The 22,502-nt window shown below is 34.8% G+C and overlaps 2 protein-coding genes across 2 annotated transcripts; one reads left to right on the plus strand and one right to left on the minus strand.

Moving 5' to 3' along the window:
• Positions 1 to 2,136: 2,136 nt before the first annotated feature.
• On the minus strand, positions 2,137 to 10,576 carry LOC110114092 (probable inactive purple acid phosphatase 2). Its single transcript, XM_020846852.1, has 2 exons — positions 9,867 to 10,576; positions 2,137 to 3,874 (listed from the first exon to the last, which is right to left on the minus strand). The coding sequence occupies exons 1-2, from the start codon at positions 10,566 to 10,568 to the stop codon at positions 2,627 to 2,629; spliced, it is 1,950 nt and encodes a 649-aa protein (XP_020702511.1). The 5' UTR covers positions 10,569 to 10,576; the 3' UTR covers positions 2,137 to 2,626.
• Positions 10,577 to 18,684: 8,108 nt separating this feature from the next.
• Positions 18,685 to 22,502, plus strand: LOC110114103 (probable histone H2A variant 3). Its single transcript, XM_020846866.2, has 3 exons — positions 18,685 to 18,835; positions 18,968 to 19,085; positions 21,957 to 22,502. Exons 2-3 carry the CDS (start codon positions 18,978 to 18,980, stop codon positions 22,251 to 22,253), a joined length of 405 nt encoding a protein of 134 aa, XP_020702525.1. The 5' UTR covers positions 18,685 to 18,835; positions 18,968 to 18,977; the 3' UTR covers positions 22,254 to 22,502.

Consider the following 22,502-nt stretch of genomic DNA (forward strand, 5'->3'; position numbering starts at 1 on the left):
TTTTTAAGAGTTATTAAAATATTCATGTAATACTTAATCATTATGATTATTACTATTATGAACATTATTATTGTTATTATTATTATTGGTCATAATCATTTATCATTAATATTATTGATAACATTTCAAAAAATTCATATGATCAGTACGAATCTCCAGGTAATATTTGAATTAGAAATTTTTAAATTAAAATAATGATCATCTGAACTCCAAATTTTATATGCTTATAATCGAATCGAGCAACTCGATGAGACAAATCCAACAAGTTCAAGATCACTCAATTATGACATCATTAAGACCCTTAAATGCTGAAAAAAAGCTTCATGATCAAGAAAATCAATATAAACCGTACGATGGAGTGTTTTGGATTATAGTTCAAATTACAAAAATACTAATCCCAAAAAACCTATAAATAAAACCTCATCCTCCACATTAAAGGGAGAAAAAAGGAGAGAACTAGAGAGCTCTCTTGCATTTTACAGTTATCGCTGTCGAATACTACCACCAACTATTACTACTGATGACCACTATTGTCATTGACGACCACCACCACCAGACTTTATTTAGATTTAATCTTATTGTTGGGTATTGACCGTCCGCATATTGACATCAGACTTCTATAATTCTGATAGGAAACACTTGGATTTCCAAGTGTTTCACACCAAGAACCAAGTAGATCTAGGATGAAATCTGCTGTCCACACAGGAAAACAGCCAAAAAACAGTGGATTCGGAGAGAAAACGAAGGAGAAAACGTAAGAGAAACGAAGCAAACACTTTTATTTAATGAGAAATGAAAAGCACTTGCAAGATACAACTTTCCTTCAATTCGAGAGGAAGGAAAAACTCTCCAAATCTCTAGCCGTAGCCTAGAGCCCAAGAACACAAACCCTAGATCTCAAAAATGATTCAAATTCAAGATAACCCTCTCTTCCCCCTATTCCTCCTAATTAAACATGAAAGGAGGATTACAATTTACCTAATTACCCTTCTCATTCAAAAATTCCCTCCCAAAACTCAAAATACAACAAGTGGGCCCCCCTAGGGGTTTCCGCCCAGCTCCTGGCTGAGTTTCTTCCGCCGGGAGTAAGCCCTGACCGGTCCAGGGTGGACCGGTCCAGCCGGCCCAGGATGGGCCGGCGTAACAAATTCCTATAGGGGAAATCAAGCCCTGTTAACTGTTCATCAGTGACACTTTGTTTCTGTAATCTCTCAGGAAAAAAATCAAATATTTGTTTTCAAATAATCCACTCTTCTTTAATTGTGAGGAATGGATGATTCTTATATCACCTACTATATAGTGAATTTTTTAACTCTGCCAAACCGCATGATTCTTTTCCTTTTCGAGATTTTTCATATGAAAAATTTCTTATCTTATGACTTTATTTGTGCGTGCTGAGTTTTGTACGATACTGAGACATAAAATAGACTCTACCAACTCAAATTTTCTAACATGTAACAATTATATCATCCCATGTTTATGTCATGACCATAGAATACTACATTTCATAGAAAGGCAGCCCTAGAATAGTACTGAGTCATACCCAGCTAAGTGATTAGGAGAAAAGTATCAATCAAGCAAACCCCTGCTATAAAAACTCAAAAAAAGATAATGCTGTTTAGTCATTGGGATCTTCTTTAACAGTTAAAAGTAAACAAATTAAAACAATTAAATCAACACTGCATCACCCATCTGGGTTCTACATCCTTAACAAAGTTTTCCTAAGCCCTAGACTAACATTTTATCCCCATTTCTTTTCTACTCTTTCAATTTCCTCAGATCTCTGTGAAAAGAAATTAATGTAGATTGGTAGGAAAATAAGGACTCGACTAGTCACATCTAGATAAGTGTCACACCTACCCTAGAAAAACTCTTATCAAAGAAAGTTGGCGCTTGCAGAAAAAAACAGGATATTGGCATTGGGAAGCACGAGGAACAAAATATACTACACATGAAGAAAACAGCCAGTTATGGTCCACTTAAACAACCTGTTCTACTCCATTTAAAGGAAACGTCAAGTCAAAGACATTTAAGACAAAATAAGTATAAATATATTCCCTTTGAGATAAACTATACCACAAACAAGCAAGAGATTCACAATATGATTAGCTTAATTAGCGTCTGGAGATTATGACATTGTCAATAAGCGAGCAATTTATTTCTTGACTGAGTAAGAACTCTGAAAGGTATACGTATTATTGGCATAATATAGAAGTACACAATTATAAAGCCTGAAAGATACAGGTAACTAAGCTGGCCCTTGGCAATATAACTTCATTATATAAACAGAAAATATTGGGCAACATGTATAAACCAACATACCATATCTTTCACTCCTTTCTGTACAAGAACTAACCAATACATGTTGTCACTTAGAGGCACAACCATAGAACTTCATTAGATATCTAGTCATCCGGATAGTCACAACAGCTTGCTAAGAAATAGCAGAAATATATAAGAGGATCACCTTGGAAACACAAATATGATGGAAAACTTCTAGGTTTGTTCCATGGCTGGCACACATAGTACTAAACACAATCCTCGCCAAATAAACTCCTGAAATTCATCATTTTTTTCTGAAATCATGCAATCTGTACACTGATGAGCTAGCTACAAGACGATTGTTTCATGTTTCTTCACTCTTCACAGGAGTCCAAGTATTCCTCTGTGCAGCATCCCTTTTGCAGCGAATTAAAAACCCAAGAACATAGCCAATAAAGGCCCCAAGTATCAAAATACCTGCTCCCTGCATATACCAGGAGAATTTAAGCTCGCTCACAGCTCTAACCTCACCAGCGCTAATTTTAGGAATTTGGCCTGATTGTATCTCCACAATGTCATGCATGTCACCATCATGATTTCCAAAGTAGGTTAGCGTTAGTTTCTCTCTTGTAGCAACAAGTTTTGTGTATCCAAATTCACCCCCACGATACATTGATTGCTTTGGCTGTGGATAGATCGGGACATCTCTGTGATCTGACCTTGGTTTCCAGCTCGCTTGCCAATCCTGCCCTGCCATTCCTATTACCACATGTACTGTTGCAGCCATGGGTAAGGAGTCTGAAGCTATATCCACACAGCTGTAGTTTCTCAAGGGGCAGAACCTTTCATATCTATGAACATGGCCCCATAGAGCAAGGGTTACATTGTTTTCTACCAAAAGAGGCTCCAGGTTCTCCAACATCCTCTCCCTCAGTGGTGTATCCCTTTCTTCATCACTTGTTGTGTACATGGGACGATGGCCTTGGACAACAACAAATGGTGTTCTATCTCTGTTGACACTCTCCAAATCAGCTTTGATAAAATTGTACTGATCACTACCGCGAAGAAAATCAGTTTCTGTTGAAATATAGAGGAAATGCACAACTCCAGCGTCAAATGAATAGTACAGATTCTGAGTATCTGGAGCTCCTGTTCCAGTGGGAAAGGAGGACTTTCCAGGCATTTTAAATTTTAGGCTATATGGAACACCACATTCTCCTCCACCATCTGTTCCATAAAGACCCCAAGACCATGATGGTCTCCAAGGCTGTAATGGCCAGTCATATTCGTGATTACCAATGCAAACATGGTAAGGGACCCTTGAAGCAATGGGTTCTATAAGACTGAAAAATTCATCCCAAATCCAGGAGAATCCCCTAGCATAGCTGATGTCTCCAATATGTGAAATGAATGCTGGCTTATCACCAAGGCCTTCAAGATCTCGAAGAATCCACTTCACAGTTGACTTGCTCTCCTCTTGTGTGCGATAAAAAGTTGAATAGGGAACAGATGTGCCCATGTCCCCAAAAAGATATGCAATTGTCTCATTTGCTTCATTGTCACGAGATATGAAACTGAAAGTTTCAGTCCATCCTCTAGCATCACTGCCAACCTGTACAAGTTTAAAATCAACATTGAAAAGAAATTTGTCTTCAGGGTCATAAAAATAGCATATAGTTGACAATTAACCAGCAGCTTCATTGAGGAACTAAGCATAGTTAATGATATCATCGCTAATAAGGAACGAGGGTACTTCCCTTCCATGCAAATAAGATGATGAAATAATCAAGAGGTTAGAATTGACCTGTTTTTTATGGGAAATTTGATCTAAAGAATTTTTTTCTGACTAGGTAATAGGGCAAATAATATCTAGTAAGTGAAAAGTGAAATTAGCAAAACTAAAATTAACTGAGCAAGCTAAAATATATTAGAAGTGTATAGAGAAAATAGAAAAATATTCAAAATAAAATCTACAACTACTTGGGCTGAAATGAAAGAACTATTAAAATAGAAATATGTTTTTTTGTCATATCATGATCATTTATTTGTTGGTTTAATTCTTTAAAATGATGGACAAAATTTATAAATGAGTAAATGAAAAATTTTGAAGAATTATTGCTAGAAAACATTGATGTTTTCTAAAGCACTGTATGTAGATCTAAGATCGGATGTTAAAAGAGAGAAGACACCGCATCACATTCAGGGGTGCATGTGGGAGTATGGGTTTGCACCTCCATGCATATGCACGCGCATCCGCACTCGGGCCTACTCAATTTTGGTCATTTTGTCACAATTTGGGGTTCTGTGGCTTCCCAAAGATATGTTGAGTGCTCCTATGCGCATCTACATGCCACCAATTGTAAATATAGATGCTAAAAATTATAAGATTTATGGGATTTTTGAAACTTTCAGGTCCTATGTCTTGCAACATAATCTTCCTATGTTAAGAGGAAAGCACAAACAAGCACATGCAAACATATAATGGCAACCTTGCATCTTTTTCTTTGATTTATTAGTGATGTAAGACAAACCAAATGTGCCAAGTTGCACATCATTATCAATCTTTTGAGTATTATCAAAAGAATTGCTTCATGTAGCATGTAAACCAACTACACTCTTTTGTGTATTGCCTAGTTTGGCATCTTACATGGAGCTTCATCTTGCTCTAATGTGAATATCCATACCTCCTGGGAGATCACCATCGCTTTCATTAACTTGAACCTTTAGATTCACTTGTTGTTGAAGTTGGCTAATTAATCGATTTTGGGCGAAACACATAGTTGATAGGCTATAGGCCGTTATCGACACATGAATTCGTGATTGGTGGATGCATATGCCTGATCAACTATCAATATAGTAGTCCTTTCACTTCCTGACTTCTATAATATTTTGGAGATCAACTATACCTTTCAATACATCATACTTCTTCACTAAATAGTCAAATTTAATTTCTTGCACCTTTGCATTTAAGGGTAGTAACACCATTGTATATAAGGATATTAAAGGGAAGTTTGTTGCTAATGCCTCAATATTTAAACTTTAAAGGAACTTTGGCAAAGCTTTTTTTCAAATATCATCAAACTAATCATTATAATGATGAGTGTTCTAGTAAGAATTTGCAAATTAATGGGGAGGATAATGTTGAAATTAATGAGGATTATTATGTGCATAAGCTCAATGAAAAGATTAGTGATTTTGATGATACTATGATTGACAACTATTTGAATGTTGTCTGATACGTCATAACTACACCTAAAGTTGAATCTGATTGGGAAAAAACCTCCATCTCCCTAACTCATTTTTCAAACATGATTTTTTTTTTTTGCAAATTCATTATAAATAATGGGAGCTGCATGAATGTAGTGGTTAAATCTGCTATTAATCCAATCAATTTGAAACCTGAACCATATCCACGATAATAAAATATAGTTTGGTCAACTAAAACTATTATTCCTATGAAACAAACTGATTTAGAACTAGATATGCAGGTGGCATTGAATTGGAAATTCCTCGTACTTTTACAAAGCTTAACAAATTATTAATTCACCCTGAACTTAAGCAATGACTTCATCAAGCAAGAGGGTAATCAAGTTTAAGCAATCAATCACAAGCTAATAAGAGGACCAATAGATAATCAAATAAATTAATATCATGCTCATGTGATGTTTCAGAAACAATCCACAAATTAACAAATAGATTAGTCACTATAACGACCCACTCACACGACACTCTTGGTATGGGCTACGTGGATAAGTTTTCACAATAAAACGATGCCACGATTGAGGAGGGATCAAAAGGTGCAAGGGGGGAAAGAGTTTACCTGCAAAGGCGAAGATACTAAGCCATGATGAAGTCAATTGGATGTATCGGTGGGAAGGACAACACAACGAATCCCTTTCACACTCTTAGGCAGTGTTCTATCGTCCCTGGAAATTTGAACAGCAGTTGTGTGGTTGCCGAAATCAGGAACAACAGGTATTGAACTTGGAAAAAGGTTGAATCTGTGTATCACCAGCAGGTAGCTGACCTTGAGATGGCTTGGGAGAGAAATAGCAAGCAATTGACAGTAGGAAAGTAGCAGCCATTATCATTAGATGGCACCCGAAACAGCGGGACAACAAATAGCAGAAACCTGGAACCAATATTTATGTCTAGAAGTTTTGTATAATTATGGTAAAGCTCAATGAGGGGAGGGGGTCGGCCCAATCAATTAATTGGGGCTGATTTAGGGCTTTAATTGGGTTGCCAATTTCAACATATTGGCTAAGGAAATAGGATTTAATTTAGATTTTCAATCAATAATCAGATTTGTGGATAGGGATATCCTTCAAATATAGCCCAATAATTTAGGAAAAGAATTAAAAGCTTTTAGGAGAATTCAAATTTGAATTCAGGTTTTCAAAATTATGCTAGGCTAATTTATGAAGGAGAATTAATGAGGATTCTTCAGTTAAATTTTAGATTTATGAATGGGGATATATTTCCAAAAAAGATCCAACAATTTAGGAAAGGAACTCAAGGCTCAAGGAGAATTCAAATTTTGAATTCAAATTTCCAAAAATTAACCTAGGCCAATTTAGGAAGGAGAATTAATGAGGATTCTTCATTTAAATTTCAAATTTATTGATGTGGATACCTTTCCAAAAATAATCCAACAATTTAGGAAAGGGATTGAAGGCTCAAGGATAATTCTTAAATTAAGATTTCTCAAATTAGTGCTAGATTAATTTAGGAAATATTGGAGGATCAATTTGGAGAAAGAAAAGTAGGGAGAAGAAGTCATGAAAATTTAGGCCATGAGCAAAGGTGGGGGGAAGGCGGCAATTAGAAGGAAGAGAGGAAGGGGTTATGGTGGATTGGCCAAGGAGATTTATGGGTGATGATTCGGCTATGATTGGATGTGAGGATGTCAAGCTTGATGAGGAATAGAGGTGTCGATAAACCGTGATCCCAGACGCTGCAGCTGACGGGTCTTGCTTTGCCCTCACCTAGGGACTTCACGTGCGCTCTCACAAAAACTCTCAAACGCACCAAAACATAAAGTAGAGAAATTTTCATTCATCATAATCATCATCCTTCCCAAGAGGGATGTGAGGTATATAAATATACAAAATACAATAAAACATCAAATGACAAAAGTGCCCCCTGGGGTCACATAAACCTACTCACTCAAGTGAGGGTAAAAATGAAAAATTATACATAATAAATCAAATACAAATAATTTCTCATAAATAGAACAATCTGATCCTAACCGTAGATCTTCGACCCTTCCTCTGATAAACTTTCCACGGTCGGATGTCCTCATCACAAATATATTTAGTTCCTATTCAACTTACTACCTATATAAATAAAATTTGATGTGATGTTTTACCTATGGATATCGCAAATGTTATTCTCGGAAGTTCATGATTATATGATTCGGATGTTACATTGGGAGATCCCAAACTTATATGTTCAAGAATAATGACAGAAGAATAGTTCTGCAACATATTTTGTGGCATTTTATTTAACAATTTATTATCTAAATCTAAAGAAGTGATGTATTATACCATCTTCTGTGATCTTTTTTGGATCTTATTATGTTTACTAATTGATTGCATGATCATGATAAAGGTAAAGTGAGTAATAACTAGAACTAATACTCATAACATTTAAATTTATATAATTTGGCTACTTTAAATGGATGGTTCATTAAGGGTTTTAGTACTATAACGGCACAAATTAGAAAATATCTTAACATTTAGAAAATTAAATGAAAAAAATTGTTGATCGCATTTTTTATTGAAATTAAGGAGTCTTACAATTGCATAGCTCCTTAAAAAACCTAATTTTAATAATTTTTTTGAGATTTCTTGATAATGCAAACCAGTTTAGGGTTTACTATTGGAACTTAAGATGAGATACACAATAAAAACACACCAAAATTATAATCCACGGGTTAAAAGCCCTTTAGCAAAAATTACTCACTTATAATGTAAAAACCAAAAACAATTTTTTTTATTCCAAATATTTATGTGATAGTCGTCAAAATCTAAAATTTAAAAAAAAATTCAACAAAAATAACAAATCACACAGCAATAAAATTTCATGTATCGCACTTAGTAAAATTTCAATCATATACACATCAAATTGAAGTTTTCGGTCTCACACAGATAAACGAAAACTCAACCCTTGGATGTAGTCTTCAAGACCTACAACACATTCAAAAAATACACATCCAGCATTACAAACACACAAGAATTGAAGAAAATTAGAATTTTATTCTACTACTTAATATTAATTAATTTTTACATGACTCTGAGCTTCGATTTATAGACCATGAAATAACCAAAATAAAAATATCCTCAAATTTCTTTAAAATCAAGTAACAAACATGTTCCAATTCTTCCTGCGCTACAATAGTAGGAATCAACTTTAAGTTTAATAATTTCCAAATAAATTGTACCACAAAATGAAACCAAGAGGTGGCAACAAGCGACAATTTAGGCACTCGAGCAATTGGCGTATTCAAAAGGGGGTTTAAAGGATTTGGATTTTCTCTAGTTACCATGGCAATTGCTTGATTCACTTAGTCATCCTTGTATGGTTGGGACCGATTCCACAAAAACAAATTGTTAAAAAAAAAAGTATAATGGAATCAATACAAGCTGCCCCGAATGAATTACACGACTAACAAGAGGAGAAATCGCACCATGCAATTACCATGGTAAATGGAGTGAATCTGAATCTTTTTTTTTTTGTGGAGAATGTAATAAAACCACATTCACAGACGCGTCAGTTGTAAATGGAGGCATAAAAATACGGATAAAAAAAGGATAAGCCCAGGAAAACAAGAAAATTTGCATAAGCTCATAAACAATAACATCTAAATCTAATTAAAAAATAATCAAAAGTGAAAAAAGCAACATTGTACTCCAAGAGAATGATGAACACATAAAGGAAAATGCAGAGAAACAACGTTTCACTATGATGTGATAATTGAAGGGTACACGCTCACCGAAAGATAAATGAAGAGCTCATTTCGATAAGCACGTTATGATGTATAAATTTTCACAGAAAAATCAGAAATTTGAAATTTTAGCCAGAAATGCAATAACCAAAGGATGAATATGCACTAAAGGAAAATGAGGCCATAACTATGAAAACCACGCATTTTATGACATTAGCAATCACTTACACATGATTGTTCCAGAGCTATTTAATAAGAAACTAACTGACAGAAAGGCCTATATATCAGAAACAAGGATAAGCGTAACAATCCAAGATAACGAGCTAACACAACAATCTTGCGCAAAAACAAAGTGTGCAGGAACTTTGTCAATGTTTTAAGCAATTTAAAATTTCCAAATTTTCAGTGGCTATAGAAGCAATCATAGTACCTCGTCACAGGAAATTATAGCAACTTCCCAAGTTCGGAGCCTGAAGGACATTTCACTATAGTATACGAATGCAGTAAATATATAAGTTACTTCAGAGAAAATTTAGCGCGATATCAGATTAAGCACCTCTTATAAAAAGGTTGTTTCTTATCGATCCACGGCCACGGCACAGATGAATCTCATCAAAGAACCAAAATAAAAAATAATAATAATAACAAAACTTACCCTGTAATAGTACTTCTTCCCCTTCTCCAAATTCGTCATAACCCCATCATGAATAAACCCCGGATCCCTCCACCCCAAGCTCGAATTCGCCGGAAAATCGCACATATCCTTTCTCTCGTACTTCGTGACCTTCGTCCCAACGATGTTATCCATCTTCCCCTCCAATCCATATCTCACAAACTCTTCATTTCCACCCCCGGTCAGAAACATCACCCTCATCTCATCATCCCTATCAGTAAATGCCAAATGAACTTGATCCGGCGCAGATGCTCCCTCGAACCCCACTTCCTCCGACTCCGCCAAGCGATGCCGCGTACCCGGAAGCGGGTTGTGATCATGGTCACGATGGCGGTAGTTGACCTCCTCCGGCTTCCATCTGAAGAGTCGGAAAGTGTAGTTGGAGCGGAGATTGACAAGGGGTATGCGGAGCTCTCCGGCGCCAGAAGGCCATGAGGGGGATGAGTTGAGGAAGAGATAACCAATGAAGTTCTCGTTGGCGGATTCCGGTGGGGAATAGATGCCGAGCCAGTCGAGGGATGAGGGAGATGGTATGCCGGACCACTGGATGCGGACGCTGTGGTTGGATTTGGTTAGGGTTTTTGGGGAGACGGTGAGGGAGATGGTGGCAGCGGTGGGGGAGAAGAAGATGGAGATGAAGAACATGGTCGCAAGCGTTAAGATCAGAGTTTCGGAAGAAACCATTTTGGGTATGGATTTATCGACGCGACCAAAACCGGCGTATGAATATCCGCCGGAACGTGCTCTGGAAACTCATAGTTCCATCGGAATATCTATGTTTTCCGACGGATTTCGTTCGCCGGTAATATGGGGTTTTCCTGTAGTGAAATCATTTCAATGCATGGCATTGAAGAGCCCAAGATACAGTGTCACAACATTGTATGTGAAAGAGCACTGCTCTGCAGCGCTAAATCAACACTACTGCGCCTAATTTGTTTTAAAAAATTTCAGAGAGCTAAGTGTCGTAGTGGCGCTATCCCAGTGCTTCCAACCACCCTGCACTCACATACATATTTTCATATTTACTCATTTAAAATATATTTTTTTTTTCTGAGTTTCAGTCATTATAAAGTCTAGGTTTCTTTTATATGGAGAATGTAGGTCTATTTATAGTACTTTCAGAGTGGACATTTTGATACATCTAGCCAAATTTTCATAACTCTCCATTAAATGGCTTATATCAAATCTTTTGATCATAACTATTTATTTAACATGTGAGTGCTCTAATGACCTCAAAATCAAGCGATCTTAAACTTGCTGGATTCATCCCATTGAGCTATTCATTTTGACTATAAAAGTATAAGATTAATAAGTTTTTAATTATTCTTCAAGTGCCTTATTTCATCTCCATCTCCCCCCCCCCAATCAATGCCACCATCTCCATCACCGTCTCCCCAAAAACCCTAACCAAATACAACCACAGCGTCCACATTCAGTGGTCTGACATACCATCTCCCTCATCCCTCGACTGGCTCGGCATCTATTCCCCACCAGACTCCGCCAATGACAACTTCATTGGTTCCTCTTCCTCAACTCATCCCCCTCATGGCCTTCTGGCGCCGGAGAGCTCCGCATACCCCTTGTCAATCTCTGCTCCAACTACACTTTCTGACTCTTCAGATGGAAGCCGGAGGAGGTCAACTACCGCCATCGTGACCATGATCACAACCCGCTTCCAAGTACGCGGCATCACTTGGCGGAGTCAGAGGAAGTGGGGTTCGAGGGAGCATCTGCATCGGATCAAGTTCATTTGGCCTTTACTAATAGGGAAGATGAGATGAGGCAAACAATGATCTTCGACATAGTGATGATAATCAAACAGTAATAACATTTAGATGACACTGAATGGATTATGACGATTAGATGATGACCGTTTAGAGATGATGATCAGATGATAATAGGCAGATAATTATCTTCGACATCAAACATCAAGTTGAGCTCTAGAGTTCTTCAGATTTCCAAGCTCTCTCTAACTTCAAGCCTATGACACCTCAAGGTCTAATTTGGAAGAATTGCATATTTCTATCATTTAAACATAAACCAAAACTTTATAATTTCATATAAACAGTGAAATATAAGCGATGAAAAATATAAATGCATTTATATTCATCAAATATTTACAATTGATACAAGTCCAAATATATATATATATATATATAAGCCATGATATAAAATGATCCAGTCTATCACATGAAAACATCATGACTACAAAAGAAAAACTATTAGATGTAGAAGGAAAAGAATATTAGTAACCCAAGTCACTCCTCGGGCTTTTTACCTTTACTTGAAAATAAGTAAAAATTACATAGTAAGCACATTATCCAGCAAGTAACCAATATCTTTAATTGAAGTCAATGCATCAATCAAAAATATTAATCACATATCTGTAAGAACATGAGTAATTATGAACAGTATCCCGTATATCATGTATTTCATATACATCTCAGTCTTATCACATATATATATATATATATATCAGTCATCTACTTATCGTCTATCAAATGTTCATATCAGTACTATATCAGTCTAACTGCAAGCCATTATGTCAATCTATCAACCATGTATATCATCAGGCAATCTATCTAATTATCATATATGTCATTTCTATGTCAATCATATCATATGTGCAATTATGTATGCTATCATATATATATATATGCATATTAATATGAGTTTAGAAATATGGGACATCTATCTTTAATATGGCATTTTCAAAATCTTTAACCCCAAATTGTTCACTAGTTAACCCTCAATGGCTCACTAGTTGATCTTCAATCTTTATCCTGTAAGCATCATTCATAAATCTTAAATCATTTCACATGCGTCTTTTAGCAAAATCATTAAGAGTCATCACTTTCTACCCATAAGTGTAATCGATCAATCAATTATAAGCTGACATCCAAGATTATATCATAAATCTATTTATTTTAAGGAAAGTTTGTCGGCCCGTCCTCTTATATAGGATATTAATATTTTAAGAGCTAATCCGTATTAATTATAATGTTGACAGTCAATCTTTTTTGCTTACATTCAAATGCCACTTTCTTTCAATATCAATTGAATCATTTTCTTTAAACAATCCAATAGGTGTCTTATTCATATGCAAGTATTGTCCTGAAATGCATATTATGTCAAATGAATGATAATTATATGCATGTTGTACATCTCATACACAGATTCAGTATAGTAGTATCTAATCATTTTAAAATTAATATTTTACACTCATTTCATATAAAATATCATATAAGCCAAACTACCCAATAAAAACTCAATATAAACCAATCAAATTGCTCCCAATAATAATATCTATAACATATCAAAAGTTACAAAAGGGAAAAGTTTCTATAAATGAGTAATATCACCTTTTTTTATCATTTTTAGTAGAGAGAAAATATATTGAACTCAGAATCATTGAAAATAAATGCAGAGTAAATGTCACTATGATTAGAATAACTTTCATAGTAAAAATGATGGACAAAAAAGGCCTGAAAAGACTTTCTCTCTCTTCTCTCTCTCTTCTCTCTCCTCTCCCCTCTGTCCCCTTATTTTCTCCTTGTCCTCGGCTCCTTCCCTAACAAGGAATGAAATGAAATGGAAGGGGGGATGGCGGCGGGGATATTTATATTAAAAAAAAAATTAAACATTTCAATGCATGGCATCGAAGAGCCCAAGATATAGTGTCACAACATTGTATGTGAAAGAGCACTGCTCTGCAGTGCTAAATCAACACTATTGCGCCTAATTTGTTTTAAAAAATTTCAGAGAGCTAAGTGTCGTAGTGGCGCTATCCCAATGCTTCCAAGCACCTTGCACTCATTTTCATATTTACTCATTTAAAAATATATTTTTTTTTCTGAGTTTCAGTCATTATAAAGTCTAGGTTTCTTTTATATGGAGAGTGTAGGTCTATTTATAGTACTTTCAGAGTGGACATTTTGATACATTTAGCCAAATTTTCATAACTCTCCATTAAATGGCTTATATCAAATCTTTTGATCATAACTATTTATTTAACATGTGAGTGCTCTAATGGCCTCAAAATCATGTGATCTTAAATTTGTTGGATCCATCCCATTGAGCTATTCATTTTGACTATAAAAGTATAAGATTAATAGATCATTTGGCTCTTCAATTAGTGTCCTAAGTTTTTAATTATTCTTCAAGTGCCTTATTTAAATTTTTCCAATTTTTTTTAGGTGAAAATTCTTTTATATAAAAATATGAGAGACAATCCTTCATATTCATGAGAACATTCAAACATAGTATAGCTCGAATCTTTCACTCTTCGAAGCATCCTCTCCAATAATATTCTTAGAGATCTAGATAAACAATTTCTTAGAGATCTAGATAAGCTTTGTGTGGATTTTTTTTTTTCAATAATTTAGTTCAATAACAATAAATGTATTCTAAGTTATTTATTATTCATTTGAAATATGAAATTGGATGTTTGTACTTGCTTGAGATTTGTTACATAAACGAGATTTTCCGAAGTTTAGAAAATGCTAGAGAAGTTAGACTTGTAAAATAACTATGAATAACATTAGCTTGTATGAGATCCTAAAATTAAAGTAAGGACTACTGATAAAGTAGCAGCTATGACCTGAATCTAATGGATGCATGTGACTTATAATTATATTTTTGTGTGTGTTTGTGGAAAATTTTGGGTAGAGCACGTTATATAAATAAAAAGAAATTATAGAACTGAAAAGAAAAGTCAACTATAAAGCAATTACAAGAAGGAATGAAGAAAAAAAGGACACCACAATCAAAAACACCCAAACCAAAAAAAAAGGTGGGTGAAAGGGGACTAGGACTCGAGTGATCAAAACACTAACAATCAGATCAATCATATAGCTCGGAGTTACTTGTCAAAAATAAACCTCATATTATTGAAGAAAAAAATACCCCAAGCCCAAGTGGTTGCAAGGCCAACCAGAAAGCAAGAGCGTCCGCCCAAGGACCTCCAGTGAAAGAACATATACTCGTGAAGAAGGAAGATCTCATCAGATAAAACCTTGGTTGCCACCAAGGCCATCCAAGGAGGAGTAGGAGGATTGTTGGCTTCACTCATCATAGTCTAAAAGCCAAAATTCGTTTTTAATCTTTTTAATTTACTAGAAATGGTATGAATTGACCAATTTTTAATCTTTTAATTGTGCAATTATAGAACTCAATAAATAAAAAATATTAGCTCTAATATTATTTCTTAAAAAGATGAAATAATGAGATCAAATTGAGTAAAATATATTAATGAATTAACAATACCAACTCAATATTTAATGCAAATGAATAACCATTATTATCAATATATTAAAATTTAACTATTTTCTTTATTTATACAAAAAAATATATATAGAAACTTCGAATTGATCGATTGCGTGCAAAGATGTGAAAAGGATGTGGCTTGAATCCTAAGCTGATGTTTGCCTGCAACCAAAACGAAAGTAATGTTGTACTTGAAAAGAAATCGAATATAGCTTTTTACCGCTTTGCCAAAAGCTGTTCCAAATGAGGCTAAGGATGACTTTCTTACTATTTTGCAATACTAAGGCTTCGTTTCTTATTGCTTCTTAAAGCAATTTTTTAGTACAAAATTAAAATTTTTTGTACTAAAAACTGCTTTAAGAAGCAGAAAGAAAGTCGTCCCAAACAAAGCCTAGTATAGGGAAAGCAACTTTTTACAATTGTTGTAGAAGGCAGTTTCTTAATACAAAATTTTTTGAAAACAACGAAAAAATAATAGTCAAATAAAAATCATGATTATTATCTTAAAAACTAAGCTTAAGAATATTGTCCAAAACTAATCCTTAAATTGACTGAGTTTTGATGGATTTGAAACAAAATTCATTAATGAATTGGTAGAGAATTTTTTGTCCAATCAAGAGTCTCATATTCGATAAATTATTACGTGCGGTCATTGGATCATTCTGATGTGAATCATGATGAGCCATATCACCCGGTATACAGCAGAATGGTGATATGACGCTTCCTGATTCACCTCTGACAGCATCCGATGACCACACATAATAATTTTTTCTCATGTATGTTCAAACCATATCATAATCATTGATATACTAACAATTACAATTAATTTGCTCTATGGATAAAATATAGAAGATTACTCTGAGTTTGATTTTGATTTTTTTTTTAAAAACTTCTCGGTTTGTATCAAATGCAAAGTATTTTATATGGGTGTTAGAATGTATAGCACATTAGTCTTCAAAAGAAGAAAAAAAAACTTTATAGGATAGAAAGCCAAATACATCAATCATTAGTCAATGTCACCTAATTTATTTATTTAATATTTCAATATCTTAAATTCATTTGCCTATAAAATATTTCAAATCATTAAAATTTATAAATAACAACTTGAATGCTGGATTATGATTAAGGCCTTGTTTAAGACGGCTTCTTAATTACTTTTTAAAATAAAATTTTAATATAAAAATTAAAAAATTTTGTAATTAAAAGTTATTTTAAGAAGCAACAAGAAAGCTGCCTCAAATGACTGCTTTTAAATTGCTTCTTAAAGTAGTTTTTTTCTAGTAAAAAAAATTAACTTTTGTACTAAAAAATTGTTTTAAGAAGTAGTAAAAAAGCAATCCCAAATAAAGAATAAGGGCTTCATTTGTGATAATTTTTTTACTGCATTATTGTGAAGGTAAGGCAGAAAAAATAAATTTTAAAGGTTGTTGAAACTGAAAGTAGGTTTATAATACAAATATTTTTTAAAATAAATAAACAAAGTTGCCAAACAAAAATTGTGATAGTTGTCTGAAAAGCAAACAGTAAAAAAGCTATTCCAAACGAAGCGAAAAAGTCATCATTCGAATTGTATTGAATGAGAGTATGATGTACACAGTGGCGGAAACAATCTCTATTTTGAGGGTCGGCAAAATAAGATTGTGAAAATGCATACTTTTATGTACAATTAGAAAAATAAATTTCTTTCTTAGAATTTGGGCAATTGCAATTATTGAATGCAAGTAAAGTAATTAAAATACTTATTCTTCTAAGAAAAAAAAAATTGAAAGAATGGAACATTAACTTTCATATAATTATTAAACTTTAATAAATCCGATTATAAATTTAATTATTATATATAAAGTTTTAAAATATAGCACACAAACTATAAACGTACACTCAAATATTTCTTGAGTTCAATTAAGAGAAATAGGATTAGAAGTTTTAAGTCGGTCAGTCGAATAAGAATAACTTGTTAAGTTCCCCATAAACTCAAGTGCTCAACATGGGCTTTGTTTGGGCCAACTTTTCTTACTGTTTTTTTAAAACAGTTTTTAGACTGCCGTGATTATTGTTTGTTATAAAAATATTACACAATAGTTTAAGAACCGTTGGAAAAGAGTTGTAAAAGTGCATGTTGAAGCATCGATTTTAACGACGACCGAAAGGGTTCTTTAGGGCACTATTGAGTAACAGAGTCCTACACAGGGTCCTGGTCGAGTACCCATTGGGTACCCATGCTTTGTGCGGGCTGGCTTCGCCCACTCACCCCCACTCATAATATTTTTCAGGATGACGTACCCACTCATACCCATGTGTTGTTCAGCCTTAGACGTAAAAGAAATCTGCAGATAATTGAAATGTAGAAGACAATAACAGAATAAAAATACTTTCATAAAAATGCGCCTTAGACTATTGCGCTTCTTAGTCAGTGTGTTGCCGGCGTTTGAAAAGTTGTTCTCAGACATGGCGCTGGCGGCCGTAATGCATAAAACAGAGCGCATGACGAGTGCCATGATCGGGAACATCATGACGCCCATGAGCCCCCACCACTTCAGGACGTCAAATTCCCCGTCATCGTCGTCGCACATCTTCTGTTCTTGCAGGCTAACCCTATGCGCCATTTAGGCCGTGAACTCTAGGCTGGCTCTGACTTGCAAGTTGTTAGGGGCAATGTTGTTGGCCATCTCAGGCTCATCATCATCTTAGGCAAGTCATCGTAAACTGAGTAGGAGGCGGTGGTGTCTATCCATGCCTTCTTAACCGGCGGTGGCCTTATGCCATCGTCATCTTCATCGATGATTGAGTTAAGGCCATGGCCGTACTTGATCATGTATGCCTTCAACTTCTCCTTGGCCTCATCAACCTGATCAGCATTGATGTTCAACCCACACAAAACGCGTCTTTATGACCGGGTCGAGCATCGTCGCAACTACATGGATGGGCTAGAGCACAAACTTCTCCTCGAAGATGGGCTGGATGATCTCCTTGAGGGTTTATCCACCATATTGAGTATCCACCCATACCCACCCATAAGTCTATGAGTATACCCCATACCCACCCATATCCATTGGGTATGGGTGGGTACGTGGGTGGGTGTGGGTATGGGTGCCCAATGCAGGGCTCTGTTGAGTAATGCAAAAATATTAAATTGTTGGTGCAAGAAGCTCGGTAAGAATGCATTTCAATTGGGCATGAACAACTCATTTTGACTAGAATTTACAAATTGATTCTACATAATTGAATCATTTACATAAATATCTTGGAAGATGTATGTGATAAAATTTGGTGTAGAAAGCTTGACATAACATGACTTGCTTATTTATTATTATTATTATTATTATATTTTTATGATTGTTAGTAGGATAAACATGCTGGATTAAAATGCAATATTGTGGTTTTCACTTTTCAGCATAAGTCTTAGTTTTTGTTGGAGATCATTTTTATGAACTAAATGTCAACTTTAATTTAATTGTTAGGGCTATTTTGTAAATTTTGCCGAAATTTTGAAATTTCTATTGGCCAACGCAAAAAGTAACCGCCAATCAAGTCGAAAATCCTCCGTATTGCCTGCCCCAATTTATTTCTTAAAAAGATCTGTTTGCCACTTTGGCGTCTACATTTTGCATCTCTCTCTTTCTCTCTACTCTTCGACCTCCTCGGCGTGAAATCCACCTCCCCTTTCTCTCGCGAGCTTTGCGTCTCTGGTTCGAGTTTTAGGATTTTTTAGGGATTTTCTTTTCTTAGCAAATTTGTTTGAGACCTAGGGTTTCTTTAGATCGGGCGGTTCGGGATTCTGGGTTTCGTGGGTTGGATTGACTGTTCGTTCTTGGCCACAGGAAGAAGAAGATGGCGGGGAAGGGTGGTAAGGGGCTTGTTGCTGCGAAGACAACGGCGGCTTCAAAGGACAAGGACAAAAAGAAGCCGATTTCGCGTTCATCTCGTGCCGGTCTCCAGGTCTAGAACTCCTCTTCCTGTCTTTCTTTATTTCTTTCTTGCTGCCGCTTTACTGCTGGAAACCTTTTTATTTTTATTTTTTTTTCTCTTTCGCCCATTATGGTTCCTTTGAATTTCTCTACCATCTCACTTTTGTGGAAAATAAAAAATCCTATAAAAATATCTCACAAAATTCTACGTAATAATTGCAATGTTCATGTTTTTTTTGGATAATTCTACACTCTAAACAAAATTCACATAAAAATAATTTGGACCCCACTTCAAATTTAGGCTTGTGTTAACGACGTCTAGAGCCCAATAAAAATGCATCACATCACCCCCTACTCGGTACCTCGGCTTGATATTGCTTGGTACCAAGCTCGGTACTGGATGATGTGGCTGCACTTGATTTGTCTCTGGAGAGTAAGTTGTGTCCTGTGTCCTCATAGAATAATCTCTCCCTGATTTGACCTATGATGAAGTCAACTCTAATATTCCCTTAACCTCTCAATTCATTTGGTGATTTTAGGCGTGTGGATTCAGAAGTTGTGGTGCATTTGCCCGAAACAAAGTCTTTGTTTGAGACGTCTTTTTCATTGTTTTCTAATATAACTTTTTAGTACAAAAATTTTTTGAACTAAAAAAAAATATGTACTGAAAAGCTAATTTAGAAAACATTAAAAAAGTTGCCTCAAACGAAGCCAAAGTCTCATCGTAAAAAAATGGTAATAACTATTTCATATCATTTGTTTTTCTAACATGTTAGAATTGGAGAGAGTGAATAACAAGTTTTAATTATAAATGTTTGTATGCTTATTCAATTTAATATATTTTCAACACTCATAAATAAGGTGACATGTGTTCTGCATTCCTCTTTCATATCACATTATACCACATTGAATGTAATAAAATACTTCGAGTTTTTTGGTTTGTGAAATATTGATATTTGCTTTCAAGTTAGTTTTGCGTACTTGTTTTTGTGGAGGTTTGTTTCTTTGGTCCTCAATCTGAATTGGATAAATGAATCCACAGCAGTCTTGATGTCCTGTTTAATTGATTCTTATAATTTTCTAGAGACAGGATAAGCTAAATTTGAGTTGCTTTACCACTAGTTTATTTTAGAAAGTAGAAGCACCCTAAGCCAAGCTTAATGTTTCATTTGGGACGATTTTTTTACTGTTTTTTAAATCAACTTTTTAATATCCAAATTTTTAGTCAAAAAAATTGTGTTAAAAAATTATTTAGAAAGCATTAAGAAAGCTGTCCCAACAAAACCTAAATTTGTTGTTCAGACCTTCGAAATTATGCATGAAATATGACTTGTAATATATGTTGGTTCTACATTGAATTGCAAAACAACCATAAGTTTTTAATTTAAATATTTGGGTTGTTAATTACTTATTACATGTCAATATGTTTATATATCTATATATCATGATTAAAGCCTGAGGAGAGAAAAATTGTCATTTGAAAAGTTTTAAATTTGTAAATAAGGAAAAATTATTACGTGCAGTGTTCGGATGTGTTCGATAGTTAATCAGGATGCGGCACATCACCCAATGCACAATGTATTGGGTGATGTGGCATGTCCAGAATAGCATCCGGACGCATTCAGACACCGCACAGAATAATCTCTCGTAAATGAGAGTTTCTTTCCAAAATAGTTCTCTGGTTTTATTTTATATCCTTTTGATGGGAGAAAAAAAATACATTTTTTCATTTGAAAAGGATCAAGTCATAGTTATTTAATGTATTCATTGTTTAATCCAAATTAGATATCATGTATGTTTTAATTTTTGCATTATTTTTAAATGAAGCGAGTAATGCTATACACACCTATGATAGAATCCTGAGAGTTTTAGTATTTTATGGATTATCTTTCCATTGATTATTTGGCTCCTCACATTGCATATATAATACAATAAAAATTACAGACATGATGATGCGACCCATGTTTATCAAGGAAGTTCATTATATTTGGATGTTTATTTATGGAGTGTAATTTTATTCATATTAATATATAAATCAATTTGAAAATAATATTCTCCTTCCAAAAAATATTTAAATTAATTTTATTTTAGTTTATATTTTAAATGTTTATTAATAAAAATGAATATCTCTCATCTTTAAAGCCTAATATTTCAAAACTATGAGGATCAATCGTTTCGAAAATAATTATTCTTCTATTGGGAACAGAAAATATGCAACACTTTTATCTGTTCATAAAATAAAATGAGGATCAATTGTTTCAAAAATAATTATTCTCCTATTGGGAATAGAAAATATGTAACACTTTTATCTGTTCATAAAATTAGCCCTCGTAATATAACATTATTGGTAACAATGATGTTTTTTTTTTTTTTTATTGTTACATAAAACCTAATGTATAGAATTACTGCAACAATAAGATGGTTTTCCTACTATTTCTTAAAGTAATTTTTTGTTACAAACATTTATAAGTTTTGTATTAAGAAGTTGCTTTAAAAAGCAGCAAGAAATTCATCCTAAATAAAGCCTAAGGGCAACTCCAATGGAACGGCAAGCACTTGTTTGCCGTTTTTGCTTTGCTCCAATCGACCGCCATTTTTGACGCCATTTGATCGGAGATGAACAGTGCGATGCCAATATTGGCGTTGCACTGTTCATCTTTGCCATTTTTTTGTTCTCTACCGAACTTGCCGAAGAAACGCGCGAAGGACCGTTACGGGTAAAATGGCGTCCGATTGGAGATGAATCACGACATTTTTTTATTTTACGGTATTTTGGAGTGAAAAATGAGATTTTCGGTTGGAGATGCCCTAAGAGGAACCAGATGAATGTTGAGATTCAGAAAAGATATTAAATTTATTATCTGTTTGAACTAAACGTTTTTACTGTTTCATTGATTTCCAGTTCCCAGTTGGTCGAATTCATCGCCAGCTGAAGTCTCGGATTGCAGCCAATGGCCGCGTCGGTGCAACTGCAGCTGTATACTCAGCTGCAATACTCGAATACCTAACTGCTGAGGTTCTGGAGCTGGCGGGTAATGCTAGCAAGGACTTGAAGGTGAAGCGCATCACTCCTCGCCACTTACAACTAGCAATTCGCGGCGACGAGGAACTGGACACTCTCATTAAGGGCACCATTGCTGGTGGCGGCGTTATCCCTCACATTCACAAATCCCTCATCAACAAATCTTCCAAAGAGTGAAGAACTGAAGAGGTTCTGGCTGGCCATTTCTCATTCCAGTTCTTCTCCTTTTGTTTAGGGTTTATGTACTTTGATTAGTTTCAGTTGCTTCTGTTTTCTTACTAGTTAGAGACGATTATATGTGTGTGTATCATGCCTTAGTTTTTTTTTTTTTTTGAGGTCTTTCAGTTGTACTTTGTTTCTCTGTTCTTGACTGATGGATCCTTGTTCTTGTATCAGATGTGGAAAGAGGGGTTTCGTAGCTTTTAA

This window comes from Dendrobium catenatum, unplaced genomic scaffold, assembly GCF_001605985.2.
Source record: "Dendrobium catenatum unplaced genomic scaffold, ASM160598v2 fragScaff_scaffold_498, whole genome shotgun sequence".
Taxonomy (NCBI): Eukaryota; Viridiplantae; Streptophyta; class Magnoliopsida; order Asparagales; family Orchidaceae; genus Dendrobium; species Dendrobium catenatum.